This window comes from Hoplias malabaricus, chromosome Y (genome assembly GCF_029633855.1).
Source record: "Hoplias malabaricus isolate fHopMal1 chromosome Y, fHopMal1.hap1, whole genome shotgun sequence".
NCBI classification, from domain to species: domain Eukaryota; kingdom Metazoa; phylum Chordata; class Actinopteri; order Characiformes; family Erythrinidae; genus Hoplias; species Hoplias malabaricus.
Window position 1 is genome coordinate 84,809,771 of NC_089820.1, and position 22,154 is coordinate 84,831,924.

Consider the following 22,154-nt stretch of genomic DNA (forward strand, 5'->3'; position numbering starts at 1 on the left):
TAGCTTGAATTAGGCTTTACCTTAGGAGTCCTTAAAATCTGATGCATATCATTCTGAATATTGAAAAAAATTCCACTTATTGGTTTCCAATAAATGTAATGTAAATATAACATTGCATTGTGTATTGGCGGTGCTGATGGTGAACAGAACCAATGTGTGTAATCCTAATCCTAAAACAACTTGAGCTGATCCAAGCCTTATTTGCTGTATATTCCCAAGGGATCGGAACAAAATTATATACATTTATATATAATTATATTATGTCCTTTATTCATACAGTAGTTAATATTCTCTTTTTTGTGGCTGTATTAAACTTTAACTATTAAATTTTTTGATGTACATCATGCACTGTGGTCCAGTTCTAGTGACAGTGTACTGGAAGACTATGTTTATTTTAGTAACTGTAATCACCCTGTTTGAACACATGTAGTTTGCTGATGTCATTGAGGCTTTCTTAGTTGGTGCAAAGATAGCTGCTGCTTTCAAAGTTAAGTAAGAGATTGTAAAAGTTGTGTAGGGTCTGCTTGAAGCTTGAAAGTCAGTTTGAAGCTTACGCTTTGTAAATACAAGCTACAGGTTATGGGATATTTCGTTCTTTGAGATTCACTGGGGTGGTACTCTTAAGAGAAGGCCTACATATTTGATACCATTAGTTAGAAGACACAGTACAGTGGTACTGTATTCTGATACAGTCAATATTCAAATATCAAATTTGATATATATATTTGTACCACCACAGTTACAGTTTTAATAAGTGTATATTATTCATTCATTCATTATCTGTAACCGCTTATCCAATCCAGGGTTGTGGTGGGTCCAGAGCCTACCTGGAATCATTGGGCACAAGGCGGGATACACCCTGGAGGGGGCAAGTGTATATTAAATAACTTTAATACATTTTTAATGGTACTTTTTCCTCCATTTATAATAAAGCAACACACATCTTACTATGAATTACCTTCAAATTATATATAAATTCTTTTAAATTTGTGTATAAATCCTTGTGTACAAGGATTGTGTATAAATCCTTGTAAATTTAATCATAAAATGATAAAAAGTAATTAAGTACATTTGAAATAAGTGTGTGTGTGTGTATGTATTTGTTTAGTATTAGTATTAGTCAGTTACAGCTTATAGGATTCACTTGCAGGTTTATTAAATACAGGTATCATGGTCATTAATAGGAAGTGTGTGATATTCTTACTATTTTATGAAAAGGTAAAGTTAAAGCATATAATTATAGTCTAATTAATAATAATTAAGAAACTTATTCTGAACAATTCACAAAACTGTTATAAGGCTAAACATATTTGAATTTTTTTTACACCCTATATTAGACAAGTGACTGGAGCTTACAACCACTGTTGTACCTTTTTCATGGTACATTTATACTGTTTACATTGATGAACAAAAATGTGCCTGTAGAGAGCCCTATATATTCAGCTGGAACCTGTGAATCATCTGTGGCTGTGTGATCACTGAGATCAGACGGTGTCGAAAAAGGGTAAAGGGGAAGCTATCAACAAATAGATTTTAAAATCTTCATTATGGACAATGGGGAGATCCCTTGGCTTAAGTTGCTCTCTGTCTGATTAACTGTTTATCTTCTGTTTCTCCCTCTGGAAAATGCCAACTCTAACTCAGATTATTTTTAATAAGGCCAGCAAAATGATTAGCACACTCTCTCTGGAGATAGAATAGTCAGATGAACTCTAATTGTGAAACACTGCAATGTCTCCACACCTGTGGCTTTACCAGAAAATGACCTGGAGGTGATCCTGGGTAAAAGTGGGCGGGCACAATATAAAAACAAAAGCAAACCTTGGGGGGCGGAGGAATGTATTTCATCACTGGTCCAGTTTTTGGCAGAGCCAGAGCACCGGTGATGTTGACCGGGAGGTGGCGGCTCGTGCTCGTATGCCTTGCACGCCCGAGACGTCCCCTAGCACTCTGGCTCTGAATCTGACTCGTGGGAATGTGGGTTTGTACGGAACAGATATAAAGGAGAGTGTGAAAGTCTTTAGAAACTTGTAGAAAAATCAAAGATAAGTAGAGTAAGAGTAAGAGTAAGAGACAGATCAGAATATACACAAGAAAAATACATGTTTACACACACACCCTCCAAAAAAATAAAAAATAAAATAATTACTTTTCTCCTGTTATATATTGTTTTAATCATTTATCAAGAACCTTTGCAGAAACCATTTGCAGGTATTTCATTATAAAAAGAGCATTAAAATTAGGCAATAAATAAATATATATTTACAAGGAGTGCTTGTTTGTGTCACGCCCTTGTCTTGTCATGTCCGTTTTCAAATCAAATCAAATCAAATTTATTTATATAGCGCTTTTCACAACTGATGTTGTCACAAAGCAGCTTCACAGAATTCCAGTAAGACAAAGATTTGACATGAAATGTAAAAAACTAAATGTAAAACCCTCAAGTGAGTGAGCCAGGGGCGACAGTGGCAAGGAAAAACTCCTCCAGCTGAGGAAGAAACCTTGGGAGGAACCAAGGCTCACAAGGGGTGACCCATCCTCCTCTGGTCAATCTACTGGTGATAATAGTTAGTAGTCCATGAGAACTTCAGTGTAGGGGCAGCTTCAAGGCACTTGGTGGTTGCTGGAGCGTGGGCAGCTGATCTGAAGTGTGGAGGAGGATCTCGACAGTCATCCATCAGTGTCCAGACAGACAGGTGGGCAGTTGTTTACTCGGAAATATGTAAAGGGATGGAATTAATTTTGAACTGTCTGTTCCAGAGTGTGGCTAATGACTCCAGCAGATCTGACTATGACAGCTTTAACTAAAAGGAGAGAACCAGGAGGACACACAGACACGGGAGCATCCTGAAACACTGGCATCCCTCCGCTCCACTGTCAACAAACCTGAGTGTTGACAAACAATTAAAAATCCAGTATTCTGTGATCTGAGTAAACGTGGAGGCTCATAATAGGAAATTGTATCTTGAAGGTATTCAGGAGCAAGCTCATGTAGAGCTTTATATGTTAATAACAGAATTTTGTAGTCAATGCGGAATTTAACAGGCAGCCAATGAAGTGATGATAGAACTGGACTGATATGTTCAAATTTTCTAGTTTTAGTGAGGACCCTAGCTGCAGCATTTTGAACTAGTTGAAGTTTTCTTGAATTGCTGCTGGTGCATCCTGACAGTAGTGTGTTACAGTAGTCAAGCCTTGAAGTAATAAAGGCATGTACTAATGTTTCTGCATCCTACGACGGAGTTTTAGGGCCACAGCGGTAAAAAAAAAAAAAAACAAGATTCCGAGATTAAAGTCAGAATTCTGAGAAAAAATCTCGGAATAATTCTGAGAAAAAAAGTCGGAATAATTCTGAGAAAAAAAGTCGGAATAATTCTGAGAAAAAAAGTCGAGTCCGAGCCGTAACACGATGGAGCCTCGTGGGCGCCGGAGTTCTACTCTTTTACACTGTGTCTGCTCCATTATACGCAGCGAATTATTCTGACTTTTTTTCTCAGAATTATTCCGACTTTTTTTCTCAGAATTATTCCGACTTTTTTTCTCAGAATTATTCTGACTTTTTTTCTCAGAATTATTCCGACTTTTTTTCTCAGAATTCTGACTTTAATCTCAGAATCTTGTTTTTTTTTTTTTTTTTTACCGCTGTGGCCCTAAAACTCCGTCGTAGCATCCTGAAGGGATAAGGCGTTTCTAATCTTAGCAATATTGCGAAGATGTAAAAAGCTGTCCTAGTGATACTGCCTATGTGTTGATCAAATGATAAATCCGGGTCAATTGTGACACCAAGATTTTTTGCTGCTGAACCAGGTTTAACTGGAAAGTCAGCGAGATTTAAAATAAAATCTGATCATTTATTTCTTGCCACTTTTGGACCCAAAAGCAGGACCTCTGTTTTGTTGCTGTTTAGAAGGAGGAAGTTACGCAACATCCAGCCTTTCACGTCTTTTACACAGTCCTCTATTTTCTTTAATCTGTGTTTGTCATCGGGCTTGGCTGAAATATACAATTGCGTGTCGTCTGCATAACAGTGAAAGTTAATGTCATGGTTTCTTATAACTGTGCCTAGCGGTAACATGTATAATGTAAATAATAATGGTCCTAAAATAGAGCCTTGTGGAATTCCAAATTTTACTTTTGAATAATTTGAATTTAGATTGTTTACTTTTATGAATTGATAACGTTCCATTAAGTAAGATTTGAATCATAATAGGGCTGTCCCTGTGATTCCAACCATGTTTTCTAACCTTTCTATGAGAATATTGTGGTCTATTGTATTGAAGGCTGCACTTAGGTCAAGAAGCACCAACAGGGATATGTGGCCTTGATCAGAGGAAGAAGATCATTTGTTATCTTGACTAGAGCTGTCTCTGTACTATGATGTGGCCTGAATCCAGATTGGAATTTTTCATATATAAGATTCTTATGTAGATATGAACTAAATTGTTGTTCCACGGCTTTTTCTAAGATCTTGGACAGAAATGGCAAATTTGAAATAGGCCTGTAATTAGACAGTGTACTAGCATCAAGATTTGGTTTCTTGATCATAGGTTTAATAACTGCTAGTTTAAAAGCTTTGGGTACATGGTCCAGGCTAAGGGATGAGTTTACTATAGTTAAAAGAGGATCGATAATAGCTGGTAGTACTTCTTTGAGCAATTTTGTGGGAATTGCATCAAGTGTGCAAGTTGTACAGTTTGCGGAGGTGATAATCTTCTCTAGTTCTAACTGTGGGAGTGGGTAAAAGGTTTCAAGTCTTTCTTTTACAATTACATTATGTTTTATATCATTCACATCAGGTGGCAGCCAGGATGGATTTAATCCTGTGGCTTGAGTTTGTTGTCTAATATTCTCAATTTTATTATTAAAAAAGTCCATAAAATCTTTACTGGTGAGAGATGCTGGAATTAGTTGTTCGGAACCTGCTTGACTTTTTGTAATTCTAGAAAACACACTAAACAGTGCTCTCTGATTATTTTTATTATTGGAGATCAGCGAGGCCAGATATGCTGAGCGAGCTTTAGTGAGGGCATTTCTATACTCTATAAGGCTGTCCTTCCAGGCAGAATGGAACACTTCCAGCTTGGTTGATCACCATTTCCGCTCTAGTTTCCGTAATGTTTGTTTTAAAGTACAGGTTTTATCATTATACCATGGTGCGAGCTTTTTCTGTCTTATACTTTTATGTTTAAGTTGTGCTACCTTTTCTAAAGTAGATCGACAGGTATTTTCTAGGTAATCAGTTAGTACATCTAGGTCCATTGGGTCTGATGGAGTGGGAACTGGTGTTGATATTTCTGGGAGGTTTTCTATAAATTGTAGGGCAGTAGATGATTTTATTATACGCCTTGTAGAATAGCGAGGGTTCTTACATATATTATGGCTAAGACGTAGCTCATATGAAATTAGGTAATGGTCAGAGATTGCTGAGGATTGCGGTAAGATATTAATTTTGTTAATGTTAAGACCTAGTGTCAGAACTAAGTCTAAAGTGTGACTGCAGTAGTGTGTAGACCCTATTACATTTTGAGTAATACCAATAGAGTCTAAGATTGAGGTAAATGCCTTTTTTTAGTGGGTCACTTTCCTTCTCAAAATGGATATTGAAATCTCCTACAATTATAACTTTATGATTGCACACCGCTAGGTTTGTAGCAAAATCGCTCTTCTCCTGTCTTGTCTCCAGTCCAGTCCCTGATTCAACCCTCTGTCCTGTCTCAAGTCCAGTCTCCTGTCCATTCCCAGCACCCAGTCCCGTCACCTGTCCTGTCTCCATTCAAGTCCCCAGTCTGTAATCAAGTCCAGTCCCCTGTCCATTCCCAGTTTTCCATTCCGTCACCTGTCCCGTCTCCTGTCCAGTCCCAGCACCCAGCCTCTGTCCAGTCACATGCCCCTGTCCAGTCTTGCGTCTCAGGTCCTGTCCTATCCTCAGTCTTGTCTCAGTTCCTGTCCAATGTGCAACCCCAGTCTCCTGTCAAGTCTTGTGTTTCCACTCCCGTCCTGTCTAGTCCATTCCAGTCCCTAGTCCCGTCTCCTGTTCCATTGTCTAAGTCACCTGTGCAGTCTCTTGTTCAGTCTCCTGTTGCCCCCCTTTGTCAGGCTCCTGTCCTGTCCCAAGTCCAGTCTCCTATATCTGGTCCTGTCTTGTCCCCAGCTCCTGTGTCTGTTCCTCTCTTGTCCTGAGTCCTGTCTCCTGATTGTTCCTTGTCTTGTCTTGGTCTGTCTTGTTTTCCGTGCTCTCTCCTGCGCCAGCTCCAGGGGGGTCTAGGTTTACGCGCCCCGGGAGTTGCATGTTCAGGAGGGGGCATCTGTCACACCCTTGTCTTGCCGTGTCCGTTTTCCCCGCCATGTGCTCTCTCAGCACATGGCTCTGTTTGTTATTGTCCATGTCTCTGCCCATGTCCCGCCTTTGTTCCGCCTCCTTGTCTGTCCTCCTCGTTATCTGTTTCAGGTGTGTCTTGTCTGTGTTATGTATTTAAGTCCCCTTGTCTCACTTCCTCTTGTCGGTCATTCGTTCCAATTCCCAGTATTGTTATTTCCTTTCTAAAGTCATGTTGTGTTGCTCTATGTCGCTAGTCCGGTCTGTTTGTCTCCGTCATGTCATGTTCTCGTTTCTACTCCCAGGTCATGTCGTTTCCTCTGTTCGTTTCCTAGGTCATGTTGTTTTCAAGTCTGTCTGTCTTGTCTGTCGCTCGTTCCCTTGCCTTGTTCCTATCGCTTCCCTTGTCTCAGGTCTGTTTGTATCTTAATTCAGTCTAGCTCTCTTTGTATCTGTTTAGTTCTCTGTTTAGCTCTCCTTGTTCAGTTCTCTGATTTGCTCTCCTTCTCCAAGTCCCTGTTTAACTCTTCCAGTACAATCTCTCTGTTCAAGTCTCTGTCTAGGTCTCCTTCTGTCCTGGTATTCTGTCTAATCATTCGAGTCTGTCTATCTCTGTTTAGTCATCAATTGTTTCAATAAATACTGTGTTTTAGCAAGTGCGTCCACCTCCGTCAGTCCGTCCCGCGATTCCTGACACTTTGCAATTTACTGAAGGATGTTTGTAGAACAATTCTAAGGCTGTACTTTTTCTTTGTGTATTATGTTTTATCAACCACATACTAAATATATTTTCTTCTGTTTTTAGATTTGTTTAAAAAGTGGAATTCTCAGAATAATCTCATAATAATTCTGAAAAAAGATCAGTATAATTCAGAGAATAAAGTCAGAATATTTAGAGATATTTGGGTTATTATTGATTATAATATGTAGACAGACAGATTAACAGTCTGTGCTCCATGAGTGAGTTCTGAAAGAAGCAGTCAGTGAAGTGAACAGAATTATTTATTAAACGAATTCACACGACATGACGACTAACCGCCATCAGTGCAGCCCCTGACTGCGATGCATAAGGCTGTAGTTTATTGCATGAGTCCGAGCCGTAATGCTCTGGATCGATCATTTTCGTGATCATTAATTGTACCCTGTGAAACAAGCCCTCTTCTGAATAAATGGGTTCTTGCACCAATTCAGGGTTTAAAAACTAATCACGGTCTGGTCCTGATGTGGAAGAGAACTGAGTGTTTATTCAGAGTTTAAACACTAATCACAATCTGGTCCTGATGTGGCAGAGGACTGAGTGTTTATTCAGAGTTTAAACACTAATCACAATCTGGTCCTGATGTGGCAGAGGACTGAGTGTTTATTCCTGAAATCTATACCATAGTATGACTTCAGCAACACACTGCATTCCTCAGTTACACTGTGGTTGTGTCTGCCACATTCTACGTGCAGTGAATTATTCCAAGATTATTCTCAGAAATATATAAAATCTGTCATAGACATGAGATGTACCTAAAGTATAATAATTAAATTAACAGATTAACTTCTTACTTTTAAGATCTTTTTAGTCCACTATTGCCCCCTAGAGGTAGAGGTGTTCAGTGTGAGAATATATGTGAGGGCACATGTCTATGTTCCTTGCTGCATTCTGCCACTGGCTCTGTTCACTGCATTTATGGAAATGAAGTAAATATTCTGACGCGTACACAGCAATACCAGTCTTTGTCCACACCTGACTGGCTACATGAAGTGGGGTTGGGACATTTGTTTGCATATAATTCATATCTGTCAAACATATTGATTTAAGAATAAAAAACAGATTTGGGCACATGGATTTGAGAAAAATATTTGGATAACTATGGAGAGAGATTAGTCTCAAAATACTTTACAAATGCGTAAATGTTAATCCACAAATTAAACACAAGTCACATCCACTTACAAGTTAAATACAGTTACATTCATAAATACATGTTTAGTTTTCATAGATATATCATAATTTTATGTGAAAATAAATACATTTGTTTAAATTTATATTAAATATATTTGTAAAGTCGAAGTCTCGAATTTAAAATATATTTGTAAAATGTTGAATCTGTGTTTGTGAATCGAGTCACTCACGTGTTATTCGTGACGTGCATTTGTTCATTTCCTCTCGCGGGTTTTTGTGTTTTGAGACTTTTCTTTCACATTTCACCCGATCCAAATACAAGTGCAGCCTGATCCACAAATGTGGCCAGCAGGCGAACAAGACACAGCTAGGTGGCACTGTTGTTTTCCCCAGTGTCTCAGAACTAACCTGTTGCTCTCAGGGCGGCAGCGAAACAACCCCCTGTAGGCGGGACTATGACTCCAGTGGCAGTAAATGATAGAAAGATAACTCTGGCTGCTGATTGGCTAAATAAAAGTGAAGACCAATGAGAAGCGCATATTCTGTTTAGGAGCTATGGGGTACCCACCCTCCGTCTGAAGGTGTTTGTCTGAAACAAATCCCCCGTTTTAACAGTCCAATCGCAAAAATAGGAAACACATCGCGTCCCGTATCAGTCTAATACGCAACACCGCTTTTAGTGTCCAAATACGGGATGATTTTAAAGTATTTTATTTGACAACTCTAGTCTGCAGTGAAATTAGGGAATTAGGGAACCCGCGAGAGGAAATGAACAAATGCACGTCACCGAAAACTCGTGAGTAACTCGATTTACAAACGCAGATTCAACAATTTACAAATAAATTTTAAATTCGAGACTTCGATTTTACAAATATATTAAATGTAAATTTATACAAATGTAATTATTTTCACATAAAATTGTGATATATCTATGAAAACCAAACGTGTATTTATGAATGTAACTGTATGTGTACAAACTGCAGACTGTGAAACACAGAGTGTGATGTGCTTGAACATATTTGTGACTTGTGTTTAATTTGTGGATTAACGTTTACGTATTTGTAAAGTATTTTGAGACTAATCTCTCTCCATAGCGTTCTGCCTTGTGTCCAGCTCCAGATGCACCACATCCCTGAACTGGAAAAGCGGTTACAGAAGGAATGAATGTAAGGGGAAAAAGGTTCAGTTTTCAGTTGGTCCAAAGAGTAATATAGTTTATATTGAAGGATTACATAATACAACTCTTATTAACTGTGTAACAGTATGAGTTGACGTGGACAGTGATGACGGCAGACACCATGAGGATCAGAGCAGTGGAAAACAGCACAATCTTCAGTAAACACACAGATACACCAGCAGAGGGAGATACTGCATCTGAAACATACAACAAACACACTGTAATAAATAAAGCCACCAGAATTTTACACCAGTGTCCATAGTATTATTTATTTGGGTTTTTTTTTTTTTTTTTTTTTGGGGGGGGGGGGGTGATCTAAACATTGATACCATTGATTTAAAATATATAATTTTCATATCTATTTCATAGTCCTTACAATAATGAAATGGTTAATTAGCATTGTGCATGTCTTGTTCAATCCCTGACTGTATACAGGCCCCATAAAGCCAATGCTGTTAAATAGAGAGCTAAACGGGTAATATTTATTTAGTGAGCTGAGCCAGATGATCTGATTGGCTGAAAAGATCCAAATTGCCCATCACTAGTATCAACTAGTCCCCCCCTATGCTCTTGATCTATGAACCTGAATCTAAGAAAAAAAACGCCCCTCATTATTAACTGAGCACAGAAACACAGAAGTAAAGAACAATATTAATATATGAAGAAGATGATTTATTTTATAATAAAATGTAAATCAATAATTTTAAATGTAAAATATTAACTAACACATAAGAAAAACACATTCTCCATACATGATATCTAGAGAGAGATTCTTCTTATTCTTATAATAGTGTAATAAAACATCAATTAACTATGTATGTATGCAAACATTTCACTGTAGAACTGAAATACATCCAGACTACATCCTGAAACAGGGTGATGTAGAAAAAAAAACATCTAAAAGTTTTAGGGGACTTTTCTTTTGTGTGACAGTTCTTATGTATTTTTAAGTCTCAGTACACACCTTCATTAGAACAGTCGAGTTTTTCCATCTCCAATATATCCATCTTCCAGCTGACTGGGTTGCTATGGTTACAGATGATAGAGCTGCTGCTGACAAACAGTGAAAGGCAGACCAGTCCAAGTGCTGACACTTTCCTCTCTTCACAGGTTTTCTTATCACAGCTGGAGTTGACAGAGAGGTGATGAGTTCTACAGGAGACCGTGATGTTACAGGTTTCCTTTTTTAGCTGGTAAATCAGGACTGGAGCCTCCACTGGGTCTGAGGTAAAACACACACAGACACATCACTGTAATGCAATGAAATGTCCTAATTAAATTTCAATGGTGGTTTTAGAAACCATACATTTGGGAAAATGAATGCCTCTAAAAGCTTGCTCACACAAAGCAAAATGAATAAAAATATTTTGGACATGTTACATGACCCTTCCTGGATCAGAGCCTTGTCATGGCAGAAGGGTTTGTTTGGTCTAATGACCTCCATGGCTATGTCATCAGGAGCTGTGAACTCCCAGTATGGTCTCCTATGGCGAACAGGATCCAGAAAGCACTCCTACTGACAGGCAAAAAAGGCTGCAGCTGCGGCAGTTACATACATTACATACATCTTCTTTTCTGCTTTTCCATTTCAGGGTCGCGGTGGCAACAGTGCGAGCAAAGAAGCCCAGACGTCTCTGTCCCTTGCAACATCCACCAATTCCTCCTGGGGGATCCCAAGGCGTTCCCAGGTCAGCCGGGAGATATAATCCCTCCAGCATGTCCTGGGTCTACCACGGGGCCTCCTTCCTGTTGGACGTGCCTGGTATTCCTCCAGTGGGAGGCGCCCAGGAGGCATCCTGATCAGATGCCCAAACCACCTCAACTGACTTCTCTCAATGCGAAGGAGCAGCGACCCTACTCTGAGCTCCTCCCTAGTCACTGAGCTCCTCACACGATCATGTGGAGTACGCCCAGCGACCCGTCGGAGAAAGCTCATTTCGGCCGCTTGTATCCGCGATCTTGTTCTTTCGGTCATTACCCAGAGCTCATGACCATAGGTGAGAGTGGGGACGTAGACTGACCGGTAAATTGAGAGCTTTGCTTTATGGCTCAGCTCTCTCTTCACCACAATGGCGCGGCACAGTGACCGCATCACCGCAGACACTGCACCTATCATACGGTCAATCTCACCATCCCTCTTCCCATCACTCGTGAACAAGAACCCAAGATACTTGAACTCCTTCACTTGGGGCAGGTTCTCACCCCTTACCTGAAAAGAGCATGCCATCTGTTTCCAGGAGATAACCATGGCCTCAGACTTGGAGGTGCTGATCCGCATACCGACCGCTTCACACTCGGCTGCAAACTGCTCAAGTGAACGCTGGAGGCCTCCATGCGAAGAAGCCAGAAGAACAACATCGTCCACAAAAAGCAGAGATGCCACCTCCTGAGCTCCTCAATGGAAGCCCTCCTGCCCCAGGCTACGCCGTGCCACCCTGTCCATGAATATCAGGAACAGGAGTGGAGATAAGGCACAGCCCTGACAGAGTCCAATGCCCACACTGAACAAGCTTGACTTACTACCAAGGATGCGAACACAACTCAAACTCTGAGAGTACAAGGACCGTACGGCTCGCCGGAGCGACCCTGGCACCCCATACTCCCGGAGCACCTCCCACAGAATCTCTCAGGGAACACGGTCATATGCCTTCTCCAAATCCACAAAGCATGTGTAGAGTGGAGTAGCAAATTCCCACACCCCCTCAATCATCTGTGCAAAAGTAAAGAGTTGGTCCATAGTTCCACGGCCAGGACAAAATCCGCACTGTTCCTCCAAAATCCTAGGTTCGACTATCGGACGGATTCTCCTTTCCAGCACCTTGGCATAGACTTTCCCCACGGAGGCTGAGAAGTGTAATGCCAAGATAATTGGCACACTTTCTCCGGTCCCCTTTTTTGAAAATAGGAACCACCACCCCGGTTCCCGAGGTCCATGCAATATTGTATAGGCGTGTCATCAAAGACAGCCCCACAGTATCGAGCGCCTTCAATAACTCTGGGTGAATCTCATCCACTCCTGGAGCTTTGCCACTGTGAAGCTTTTTCACCACCTCAGTGACTTCAGCCAAGGAAATGGAATCTGACCCCCCAGACACTTCTGGCCCTACCTCCTGCACAGCAGGCATGTCTCTCGGGTTAAGGAGTTCCTCAAAGTGCTCCTTCCAACGCCCAACAATACGCTGAGTCGAGTTCAGAGTTTAACCATCCTTGCTGAGCACAGCTTGGACAGTGTCCCCCCTCTCCCTCCTGACCTGTCGGAGTGTTTTCCAGAACCTCTTTGAGGCTGCCCGGAAGTCATTCTCCATGGCCTCTCCTCCCATGCTCTGGATTTTGCTTCAGCAACTGCTACAGCTGCAGCCTTTTTCACCTGCCGGTACCCATCCGCAGAATCAGAATTTCCCCGAGCTAGCCAATCTCGAAAAGCCTCCTTCTTCCGCTTGACAGCTTCCCTCAGCCCCGGTGTCCACCAACGGGTTCTTGGGTTGCCGCTATAACAGGCACGACAAGCTTTTGACCACAGCTACATGCAGCCACTTCCACGATGGAGGTCCGGAACAGTGTCCATTCAGACTCCATTCCCCCTACCTCCTCCGGAACATGTGAGAATTTCTTTTGGAGGTGAGAGTTGAAATCCATCTGGACAGAGTCATCTGCCAGCTTTTCCCAGCACACCCTCACTATACATTTGGGTTTACCAGGTCTGTCCGGCAGCTTTCCCCGCCATCGGATCCAACTCACCACCAGATGGTGATCGGTTGACAGCTCAGCCCCTCTCTTTACCCAAGTGTCTCCAGCTGTACAGGCGCCAGCCGGGGACTTGTGAGTATCCCCACACCCGCCCACCGCCTCTCACCCTGTGCAACTCCTGAGTAGGAGAGAGACCAACCCCTATTGAGGGGTTTGGTTCCAGAGCCTACACTGTGTGTAGAGGTGAGCCCAACTATATCTAGCTGGTATCTCTAAACCTCACGCACCAGCTCTGCCCCCCCCCCCAGTGAGGTTATGTTCCACGTACCAAGAACCAGTTTCCGCTGACAAGTTCCACAACCCCAGGGGCCCCTTTGCCCCCACTCTGTGCCCGATGGGCATTGCACTGCACCCCTACTCTGGATCTTGCGGGTGGTGAGCCCACATGATCCTCCCACGTTGCCATTTCGGGCTGAGCCCGGCCGGGTTACGTGGGCTGCCCAGCCACCAGGCGCTCGCCGTCGGACACGACCTCCAGGCCTGGCTCCATGGGTAAGTCCCGGTAACTCTCTCCCATGCAGGGTACACTGAATTTTAATGGGTGTACTCATAGGGATGCTTTTGGATCATGTTTGTCTGGATCTTCACTCCAGACCTGTTCGCCATGGGAGACCCTACTGGGAGCTAACAGCTCCCGACGACATAGCCCTGGAGGTCATGAGACCACACAAGCCTTCCGCCACGACAAGGCCCTGATCCAGGAAGAGAGCTGCGGCAGTTGCAGATGCAATATCCAGAGTATGGGAGGAGTTTGGAGAGTCTGTGGAGAATGAGTTCTCGGCGGCCTCTAAGCGGTTCTGGAAAACACTCTGACAGCTCAGGAGGGGGATGGGGGAAACTGGTCAAGCTGTGCTCAGTAAGGATTGTGAAACTCTGAACTCGACTGAGTGTATTGTCAGGCGTTGTAAGGAGTGCTTTGCACAGCTCCCAAACCCAACAGACATTCCTCCTGTGCAGGAGGTAAGCCCAAAAGTGTCTAGGGTTTTATCCTCCATTTCCTTGGCTGAAGACACTGAGGTGGTTAAAAAACTTCACAGTGGTAAATCCCTGGGAGTGGATAAGATTTGCCTGGAGTTAATGAAGGCCCAAAATACTGTAGGGCTGTGTTGGCTGACACACCTTGTGTTTGCATCCTCTGCAATAAGTCAAGCTTGTTCAGTGTGGGCATTGGACTCTGTCAGGGCTATGCCTTGTCTCCACTCCTGTTCCTGATATTCATGGACAGGTTGGTGAGGCATAGCCTGGGACATGAGGGCTTTCGTCAAGGGGCTCAGGAGGTGGCATCTCTGCTATTTGCAGATGATGTTGTTCTTCTGGCTTTTTCGCATGGAGGCCTCCAGAATTCTCTTGAGCGGATTGCAGCCGAGTGTGTGGATCAGCACCTCCCAGTCTGAGGCCATGGTTATCTCCTGGGAACAGATGGCATGCTCCCTTCAGGTAGAGGGTGAGAACCTACCCCAAGTGAAAGAGTTCAAATATCTCGGGTTCTTGTTCACGAGTGATGGGAATAGTGATGTGGTCCATAGTAGCAAATGCTATTTTACTATGGATTTATAACACTTTGCTGACCCCTGATTATCGCTATTTTTATGCTCATTGAATTAGAATTTGTAAAATAAGGCAAATGTATTTAACAATAATTCCTGTTTTTTATACAAAATCTTCAATCTCAGAATGCTGATTGTGTGCAGAAAGTTCAGCATATTAACAGCAACAGTGTTCAGTTATATTTTGTAGACTTTATTCATTCATTCATTCATTCAAAAACCTCTCCAGTTGTTCGCAATTTAGGTGTACTTCTTGACTCCTCCCTGTCCTTCAAACCTCATATTACGGGCCTTACCAAAACATTCTTCTTCCATCTACATAATATTGCTCGCCTTCGTCCCCTGCTTTCTGTTAAGGATGCTGAAATTCTGGTCCATGCTTTCATTTCCTCCCATTTAGACTATTGTAATTCTCTCTTCATTGGCCTTCCTTCTATGACCATACACTCCCTTCAGTGTGTTCAGAACTCTGCTGCTCGAGTCCTCTCATTTCTAAAAAATCAGCTCATATCACCCCTGTTCTTCATCAGCTCCACTGGTTACCTGTCTCGCTCCGTATTCAGTTTAAAGTTCTCCTGCTCACATACAAAGCTCTGCATGGTCTGGCGCCAGCCTACCTTTCTGAACTTTTACACTCCTACTGTCCTACTAGATCACTGAGGTCCCCTGAGAGCGGTCTTTTGTCAGTACCAAAATTTAAACTGGTTACTGCTGGTGGTAGATCATTCAGCGTGATGGCACCCAAGCTCTGGAATTCATTACCACAAAGCCTTTGTCTCTGCTCTTCATTTTCTGCCTTTAAACCCCAGCTAAAGACCTATCTCTTCTCTCAGTACTTCTGCACTCTGCAGGCATAAGTGTATTCCTCTATATTTTTATTTTTATTATTATAATTATCATTATCTTTTTTTTTTTCCCTCCCCCTTCTCTCCCCCTCCTCTTTGTGTAAAGCGACCTTGGGTATTAGAAAGGCGCTATATAAATATAACTTATTATTATTATTATTATTGTCTGTAACCCTTATCCAGTTCAGGGTGGCAGTGGGTCTGGAACCTACCCGGAATCACGGCACAAGGCAGGAACACATATTCACAGGGCAACACACTCTCACACATTTACTCAAACCTATGGACACTTTGAGTTGACAATCCACCTAACAACATGTGTTTTTGGACTGCTGGAGGAAACTGGAGTACCCGGAAGAAACCCACACAGACACAGGGTGAACACACCAAACTCCTCTCTAAGAGCATTTAATTTATTTTATTTTTTTATTTTTTATATAATTAGACTCATAAAGTACATGAGCTTATCACAGTCTTACCCTCAGACCACTGAGATGTCTCATTGATAATAAAAGCAGTGTTGCGACAGGACTGTGTTTATTTTATGACTTGACTCCTTTTCTGTAACACTTACCCCACACTGAGAGATTATACGCTGCAACTTCTGTGTCTTTTTGACCTGATACTATTGCTTCATAGAGTCCACTATCAGTCTTCTGTAAATTCTTCAGTGTCAGACTGTAGTTTTCATTATTGAACGCCACTCTGTCTTTGAGACGGGGAAATGCTGTGGCATCATTGTATTTCTTTAAATATTCTAGAACTTTTTCAGTTTTATTAAACTTCCAGATAAATGTTGTAAACTCTGGTAGAGGCTCCTGTGTGTGCAGCTGAACTGAGTCACCAACCGACACAAACACATCACTGCACTCTGTAGAGGAAGAAAATACCTTTAATTAATAATAACTCAGTTACTCTAAGTTAATACAGCAGTAAAATTAATTTTATTTAAAAATGTATCTTAGATGTTTAGTATCAATAATAATGATTCATTAGTGTGTAGTGGAGTATGGGCCAAATATGAACACTGGACAATGAAGAAATAATGAAATGAAAGGCTTTGAATTAAAACTTTCTCACTCTGACCAGGACCCTACACCCCCACAAACACCCACACACACACACCCAATCTAAAACATCAAAGAACCCTTTAAAGTAACACATGGCCCCAACAACCCCCTTCTCTCTTTTAACTAACAGGAACTGTCGAGATAACCAATTTTTATAATGCTCTTAAGAGACAGGAACCTCAAACAAAAGGAAGGATTATAATCCCGCTTGGGACAAAGTGGCACCTCAATGTCTCGTTATCTTCCACGGGAATCAACAGATGTTCAGAGGGGGTGACCTCGAATTGAACCCCATTGACTCATCTAAGCGACAACCTACACATGGATCAACAGCGACCCCAAATGGACACTGGCGAAACTACGCCTCGCTCGGAGTCGCCGGAAACCATAGCGGAAAATAGTCGAACTCTGATTATTTGTGTATAAACAGATGTATTAATGTCACTTTCTGTACCCTCAGATGAATGCCTACCTCCTAATGAAATGTTGTATATTGTGGATTGTTTCTATCATGAAAAGAAATCCTACCTCTGAATAAGAGAAAACGGATTAATATTCCTTTCTAGCGTATCGTCATAAATGGGACCTAAAAATGAAACCTTATGTAAATGTTTGATATTAATAATCCAGTGTACCCATTGTTATATGTTGATAACAGGTATAAGAATTTTGATACGCGAAATTCATATTCTTTATGTGTGAATCAATGATTCAAACCCCCTTCGACTCTCTCCCCCTCGCGAGAGTCACGTGAGACTGAATTTGTGTCCAATCAGAAAGAGGACTCCTCCCGTTAAGGCGTGACCGCGCCAGCCTTGAAAACACAGAGCAGCCCAACGCAGTTCAGTTCGAAGTTCAACAGAGTTACGAGAATTCAGTCCCGAGAGCTTGACAGAAGTAACGAACCACGAAAGAAAGCGGAAAAGAGAGGACGCCGACGACAACGAAACAAAAGAAAAACTCAGAGACTTCATTGAAAGCTTACGAGAGACGTCTCGAAATTAGCTAAGAGTATGAAGTTTTACTAATACGTCGAGTAATTCGAATATCTTCTTTTCTTTTAATCTTGTTTATGTTTTATTACCCATCGAAGTGTGATCTCACGAGTGATCAAAGCGGGTGAAACATATTTGTGGCCAGAATAAGATATCAACCTTTTGATTAGTCGATAATAGATATATTAACGTTATAAGCTGATTCCTGAAGACATCAATCCTGGAAAACTGAACAACGAGACTAGCTAATACTCTGAAAAAGCCGCTCCACTACGGTGGAAAACCAGCCACGCCTGTGAAAATCCAAAGAAGGGAAATCTCGATCGACGCAGCTCAGCTTGGAATCGAAAGTCTTCAACTCAACCGGAAAGAGATCCTCCATAAGCGAGCCTGTTTCTCACCACGTGGGAACGACGAGAGCACCCCAGGACACGGAGATTAAACAGCAGGACGCGACGGCTCGGTGAAACGGCGAACGAGTAAGCTAGCGTATTTAACACCTTTTCCAGGAGCTGATGTCTAAATAAACTCTCTTTATAATTTACCATTTATTAACCTTAGTTAGCAACAATTTAATCACAAGACAGCAGTGCCTAGCCCCCCTTAAGGTCAAAATCGGTTTTCCCTGTGGTGATACCGTGAGATTATAAGGCTACGCTATGTTAATTAAATATCTTCTCTTTATTAATAAAACTCTCATTATTTGAAATCACAGTGTTTGCGATTTGTTCGTTATTCTCCTGAAAATCCTGACGTACTCATTTAGCATGATTATTATTCATTCTCAAACTAATTATTAATGTTTTAATTGCTTAAGCCAATTATAAATCTTAATTAATTTCATTAAGTCAAATATCAGAGGTTGGAGGAGTTTGAATAAGGTCAAGGCTATAAAACAAATTATAAAAATATATGTATATGTTACACTACAGTGAATGTAATTCCATATTAAATACATGTTAGTCCTGTTAAAGGTCTTCAACTAGTAAACAGTGACTCTTTATTTAGTCTACAGCTGTTTGTTCAGATTGACACTCAGCAGGTGAAGTGAGAAACAACTGTGGAAAATTCTGGCTTTAAACATTACAGCACACAATATTTAATTATTAGGCTTAGGTTTAAACCTAGGTTTACTTCAGTCAGGTCAGCGCTCTCTTCTTTAGGTTACAGCTGTACAGCCTTTGTCCCAATGAAATATTTTCTTTAATGAAGTAATTTTCTTTAATTTATTATTGAGCTTAAAATATAAATTTCTACACTGCAATGTCATAAACTCATCATTGTGTATAATCAACCTTCTGCCTCAGACATAAATGAATCACACATTCTAAACACTTCAGAGATTCATTTCAGAGATGTTCAGTTCTTACCTGTGTTGGAGCTCAGAGTGAACAGAGTGAAGATCAGCTGGAGCATCAGCGCCATGTTACAGTTTATGAGAAGCTTCGCTTTTAGAAGGAAAAAGGAAGCTCTGAATAATCCCTCCTCTGTCCGCTTGGTTCATTAAAAAAAACTGTGAAAACACCCCAAGAGGCTTTCATTGTTTCTTTCTAACTCATAAAGACAAAGATCAATACAATGTTATACAACAAAACAAAGATGGGGCCTGAAAATCCAATTACATTTAAAATTTTGTATATTTTGTATTTGCATTTTATGATGCATGGACTCTCAAATAGAACAGAGAATGAATTTGTTTTGGTCTTTGGAAAATTTTTAACTGCAGGTTTTTACAAAACAACGCAGTGTACATGTAAAACTGAGTGGACAGTTGCTAACGTGTAGTCAGTTACTCATAAATTCATTAATTCATTCATTCATTGTCTGTAACCCTTATCCAGTTCAGGGTCGTGGTGGGTCCAGAGCCTACCTGGAATCACTGGGCGCAAGGCAGGAACACGCCCTGGAGGGGGCGCCAGCCCTTCATACAGTTATATTAATTTTGTTCATCACATCTGTGTTAGAGTGTATGTTTTACTAGTCACATCTCACAAATGAACTTTCAATTCATTTCATTTTCAATTATATTTTAATAAATATTCAAATATTTAAACAGAGAAATATATACATAAATATACAAAATCTTTTTAAAAATACTTTTGTGCAACTGTAAGCACAATAAGAACATCACTGTGTGTTCTAACTTTGTGTGTGAAAGTTTAGTTGGTGTTTCTCTGTGGTTTGTTCAGTTTCTATTTATTACTTTCCTGCTTTACACCTTGACTTCCTCCTTCACCATCACTGCCCCACTGTGGTTTTAAAAAGCAGCCCTGTGCAGTCAGATCCACTAAATTATTTACAGACATGAAACACACACACACCGGACATACACATACACAATAGTAAGTAACACTTATAGAAAGTGGACTCCAATGAGAACTGTGACCTTAAGAATAAAGAACCTTAAGAATTATACATTATAGATATGTATATGATGCAGAGGAGTTGGTGTGTTTTCCCCGTGTCCGTGTGGGTTTCCTCCGGGTGCTCCAGTTTCCTCTCTCAGTCCAAAAACACACGTTGGTATATGGATTGGCGACTCAAAAGTGTGTTGCTCTGTGAAGGACTGGCGCCCCCTCCAGGGTGTAGTCCAGCCTTGCGCCCAGGGACCCACCGCGACCCTGAATTGGATAAGCAGTTACAGATAATGGATGGATGGATGGATAGATATGATGCAAGTAGATCTCTAGATTGGTTTGTCATTTCATTATGTTTCATTTACAGAACAAAACTGACCTTCTAACATTCATGGACGAATAATGTGACTCTAAATGACAAATTAAAAGACAAATAAGAATTAAAAAGCATGCTGCGTATTTTATTTCAATTAAATACTGTCAATAAATCTTTAATGTAATCTTAAAAATGCTAACTTATTTTGGGGTGAACTATGAGAACATGTTTACAGGCTGTGTTAGCTCTGACAGAAGCAAAGGCATGTTTGCTTGCAACATAGTATCCATCATGTAATGGAAAAAAAGCTTTTTTTCCCCAGAAAATTGGAAGATTGTTATAGACATGGTTTAAAACGGAAATGAAAATACCTGCTGATTGTTTCTTGATGGTGATGAAGACAACAATGACTTTAAGAATGATTAAACCCACTGAAACCAAGGCAAACCTAAGCCAGTTTGTTCCTTTACCTATTTTCTGATTATTGTCAGAGCCTAATGCTATAAAACAACAGTAAGTAATCTTACAAATTACATTAAAAATGTTTTCTGATGTCAGGATGTACTTCAGCATGTGTTTACACCTTTGTCAGCACAGACTTGGCTCATCTCAGAGAGATATATGAGGCACTTTTTGTAACTTCGTTTTGACAGGTCATTTGGGCCAATCAGAGCGTGCCACGTCATCAAGCCCCGCCCCCTTTTGGAAGGGAAGTCCCGCCCCCTTGTCCAATCAGAAGCGTGTATTTGACAGGAAGTCCCGCCCTCTCGTCCAATCAGAAGCGTTTATTTGATCGGAAGTCCCGCCCTGTCATCGACCAATCATAAGCGTGTATTTTCCCGCCCTTGTTCAAAAGTCCTGCCCTCGCTTCGTCCAATCACAAGCGTGTATTTTACCCCCGGATTTCCCGCCCTCCCCTCAACCAATCATAAACGTGCATTTTAACCGTAATTCCCGCCCTTCGCTCTGTTTTATTATAGATATCTACGACCCCCCACGATGAACCCCTTTATCGCGCGCGCACATACGCGAACCCCCCACCCCTTTATCGCGCACACACGCGCGCACAGGCTCTGTTTCATCACAGGTGTCAAGTCACGAGCTACGCTTTATCAGACGCACACTCGCTACCGTAATCGCTAACGATCAACCACCCCACCCCTTTATCGCGCACAGACATTAGCGAACCCCCCACCCCTTTTATCGCGCGCACACACATAAGTGAACCCCACCACTTTATCGCGCACAAACATTGGAATTACAGGAATCGTCCAACGGTCTCAACCCCAACCCCGCCCCCTCCCCCCATCAAACGGTTATGACACACGCACGTACCCCCACACACACATACAGGGTATACATAAGTACATTTTTAATTTCTAACTCCAAGTTCTAAATGATTAATGGTGTTTTAGTGATTAAAGATTGTTTTAAAATCGTTCATCATACTGTTTTCATACGATAAAAATGACATTTGAAGCTGTCTTAACGCTGCCCCTCCTAAACCCTCCTCCTCGCTGTACGTCAGAAAAGTTTACGATAAGTGACTCAGTATATCTAGGAGCTCAAAAATCTACGCATTACACGCTGACATTCAACTTTGGATGATATACTGCTCGGACTGGAACCAAAAGGTAAGAACTGACATTTATAACGTAAAATAAGATTAATTTAAGAATATTACTTTATATTTCATTTTAAAAATGTTATATATTTATTTATTTATTTTATTTTTAGTTTTTAGATTAAGAACAAAGAAGAACAGACGTGATGGCTAATATTTTACAAGCTCCAAGAAAGTTACCCTCATCTCTTAGCCGTACATCTTCACGGATCTCTGAATCAGACAAGGTTAAAACATTTCAATTAAGAAATGGATTGTACTTGGGATTTAAT

General features: G+C 41.2%; 1 protein-coding gene across 1 annotated transcript; it reads right to left on the reverse strand.

Annotated features, from left to right (window-relative positions):
* Positions 1-9,432: 9,432 nt before the first annotated feature.
* On the reverse strand, positions 9,433-19,023 carry LOC136678578 (SLAM family member 7-like). Its single transcript, XM_066656619.1, has 4 exons — positions 18,956-19,023; positions 16,095-16,391; positions 10,346-10,603; positions 9,433-9,578 (listed from the first exon to the last, which is right to left on the reverse strand). Exons 1-4 carry the CDS (start codon positions 19,008-19,010, stop codon positions 9,433-9,435), a joined length of 756 nt encoding a protein of 251 aa, XP_066512716.1. The 5' UTR covers positions 19,011-19,023.
* Positions 19,024-22,154: the final 3,131 nt, after the last annotated feature.

Excerpts from the sequence above, each read along its gene's own strand:
- LOC136678578 (XM_066656619.1), bottom strand. The coding sequence starts at position 19,010 with ATGGCGCTGATGCTCCAGCTGATCTTCACTCTGTTCACTCTGAGCTCC. Across the intron at positions 16,392-18,955 it reads CACTCTGAGCTCCAACACAG|AGTGCAGTGATGTGTTTGTG; the intron begins GTAAGAACTGAA and ends CTTCCTCTACAG. Across the intron at positions 10,604-16,094 it reads GTATAATCTCTCAGTGTGGG|ACCCAGTGGAGGCTCCAGTC; the intron begins GTAAGTGTTACA and ends GTTTTACCTCAG.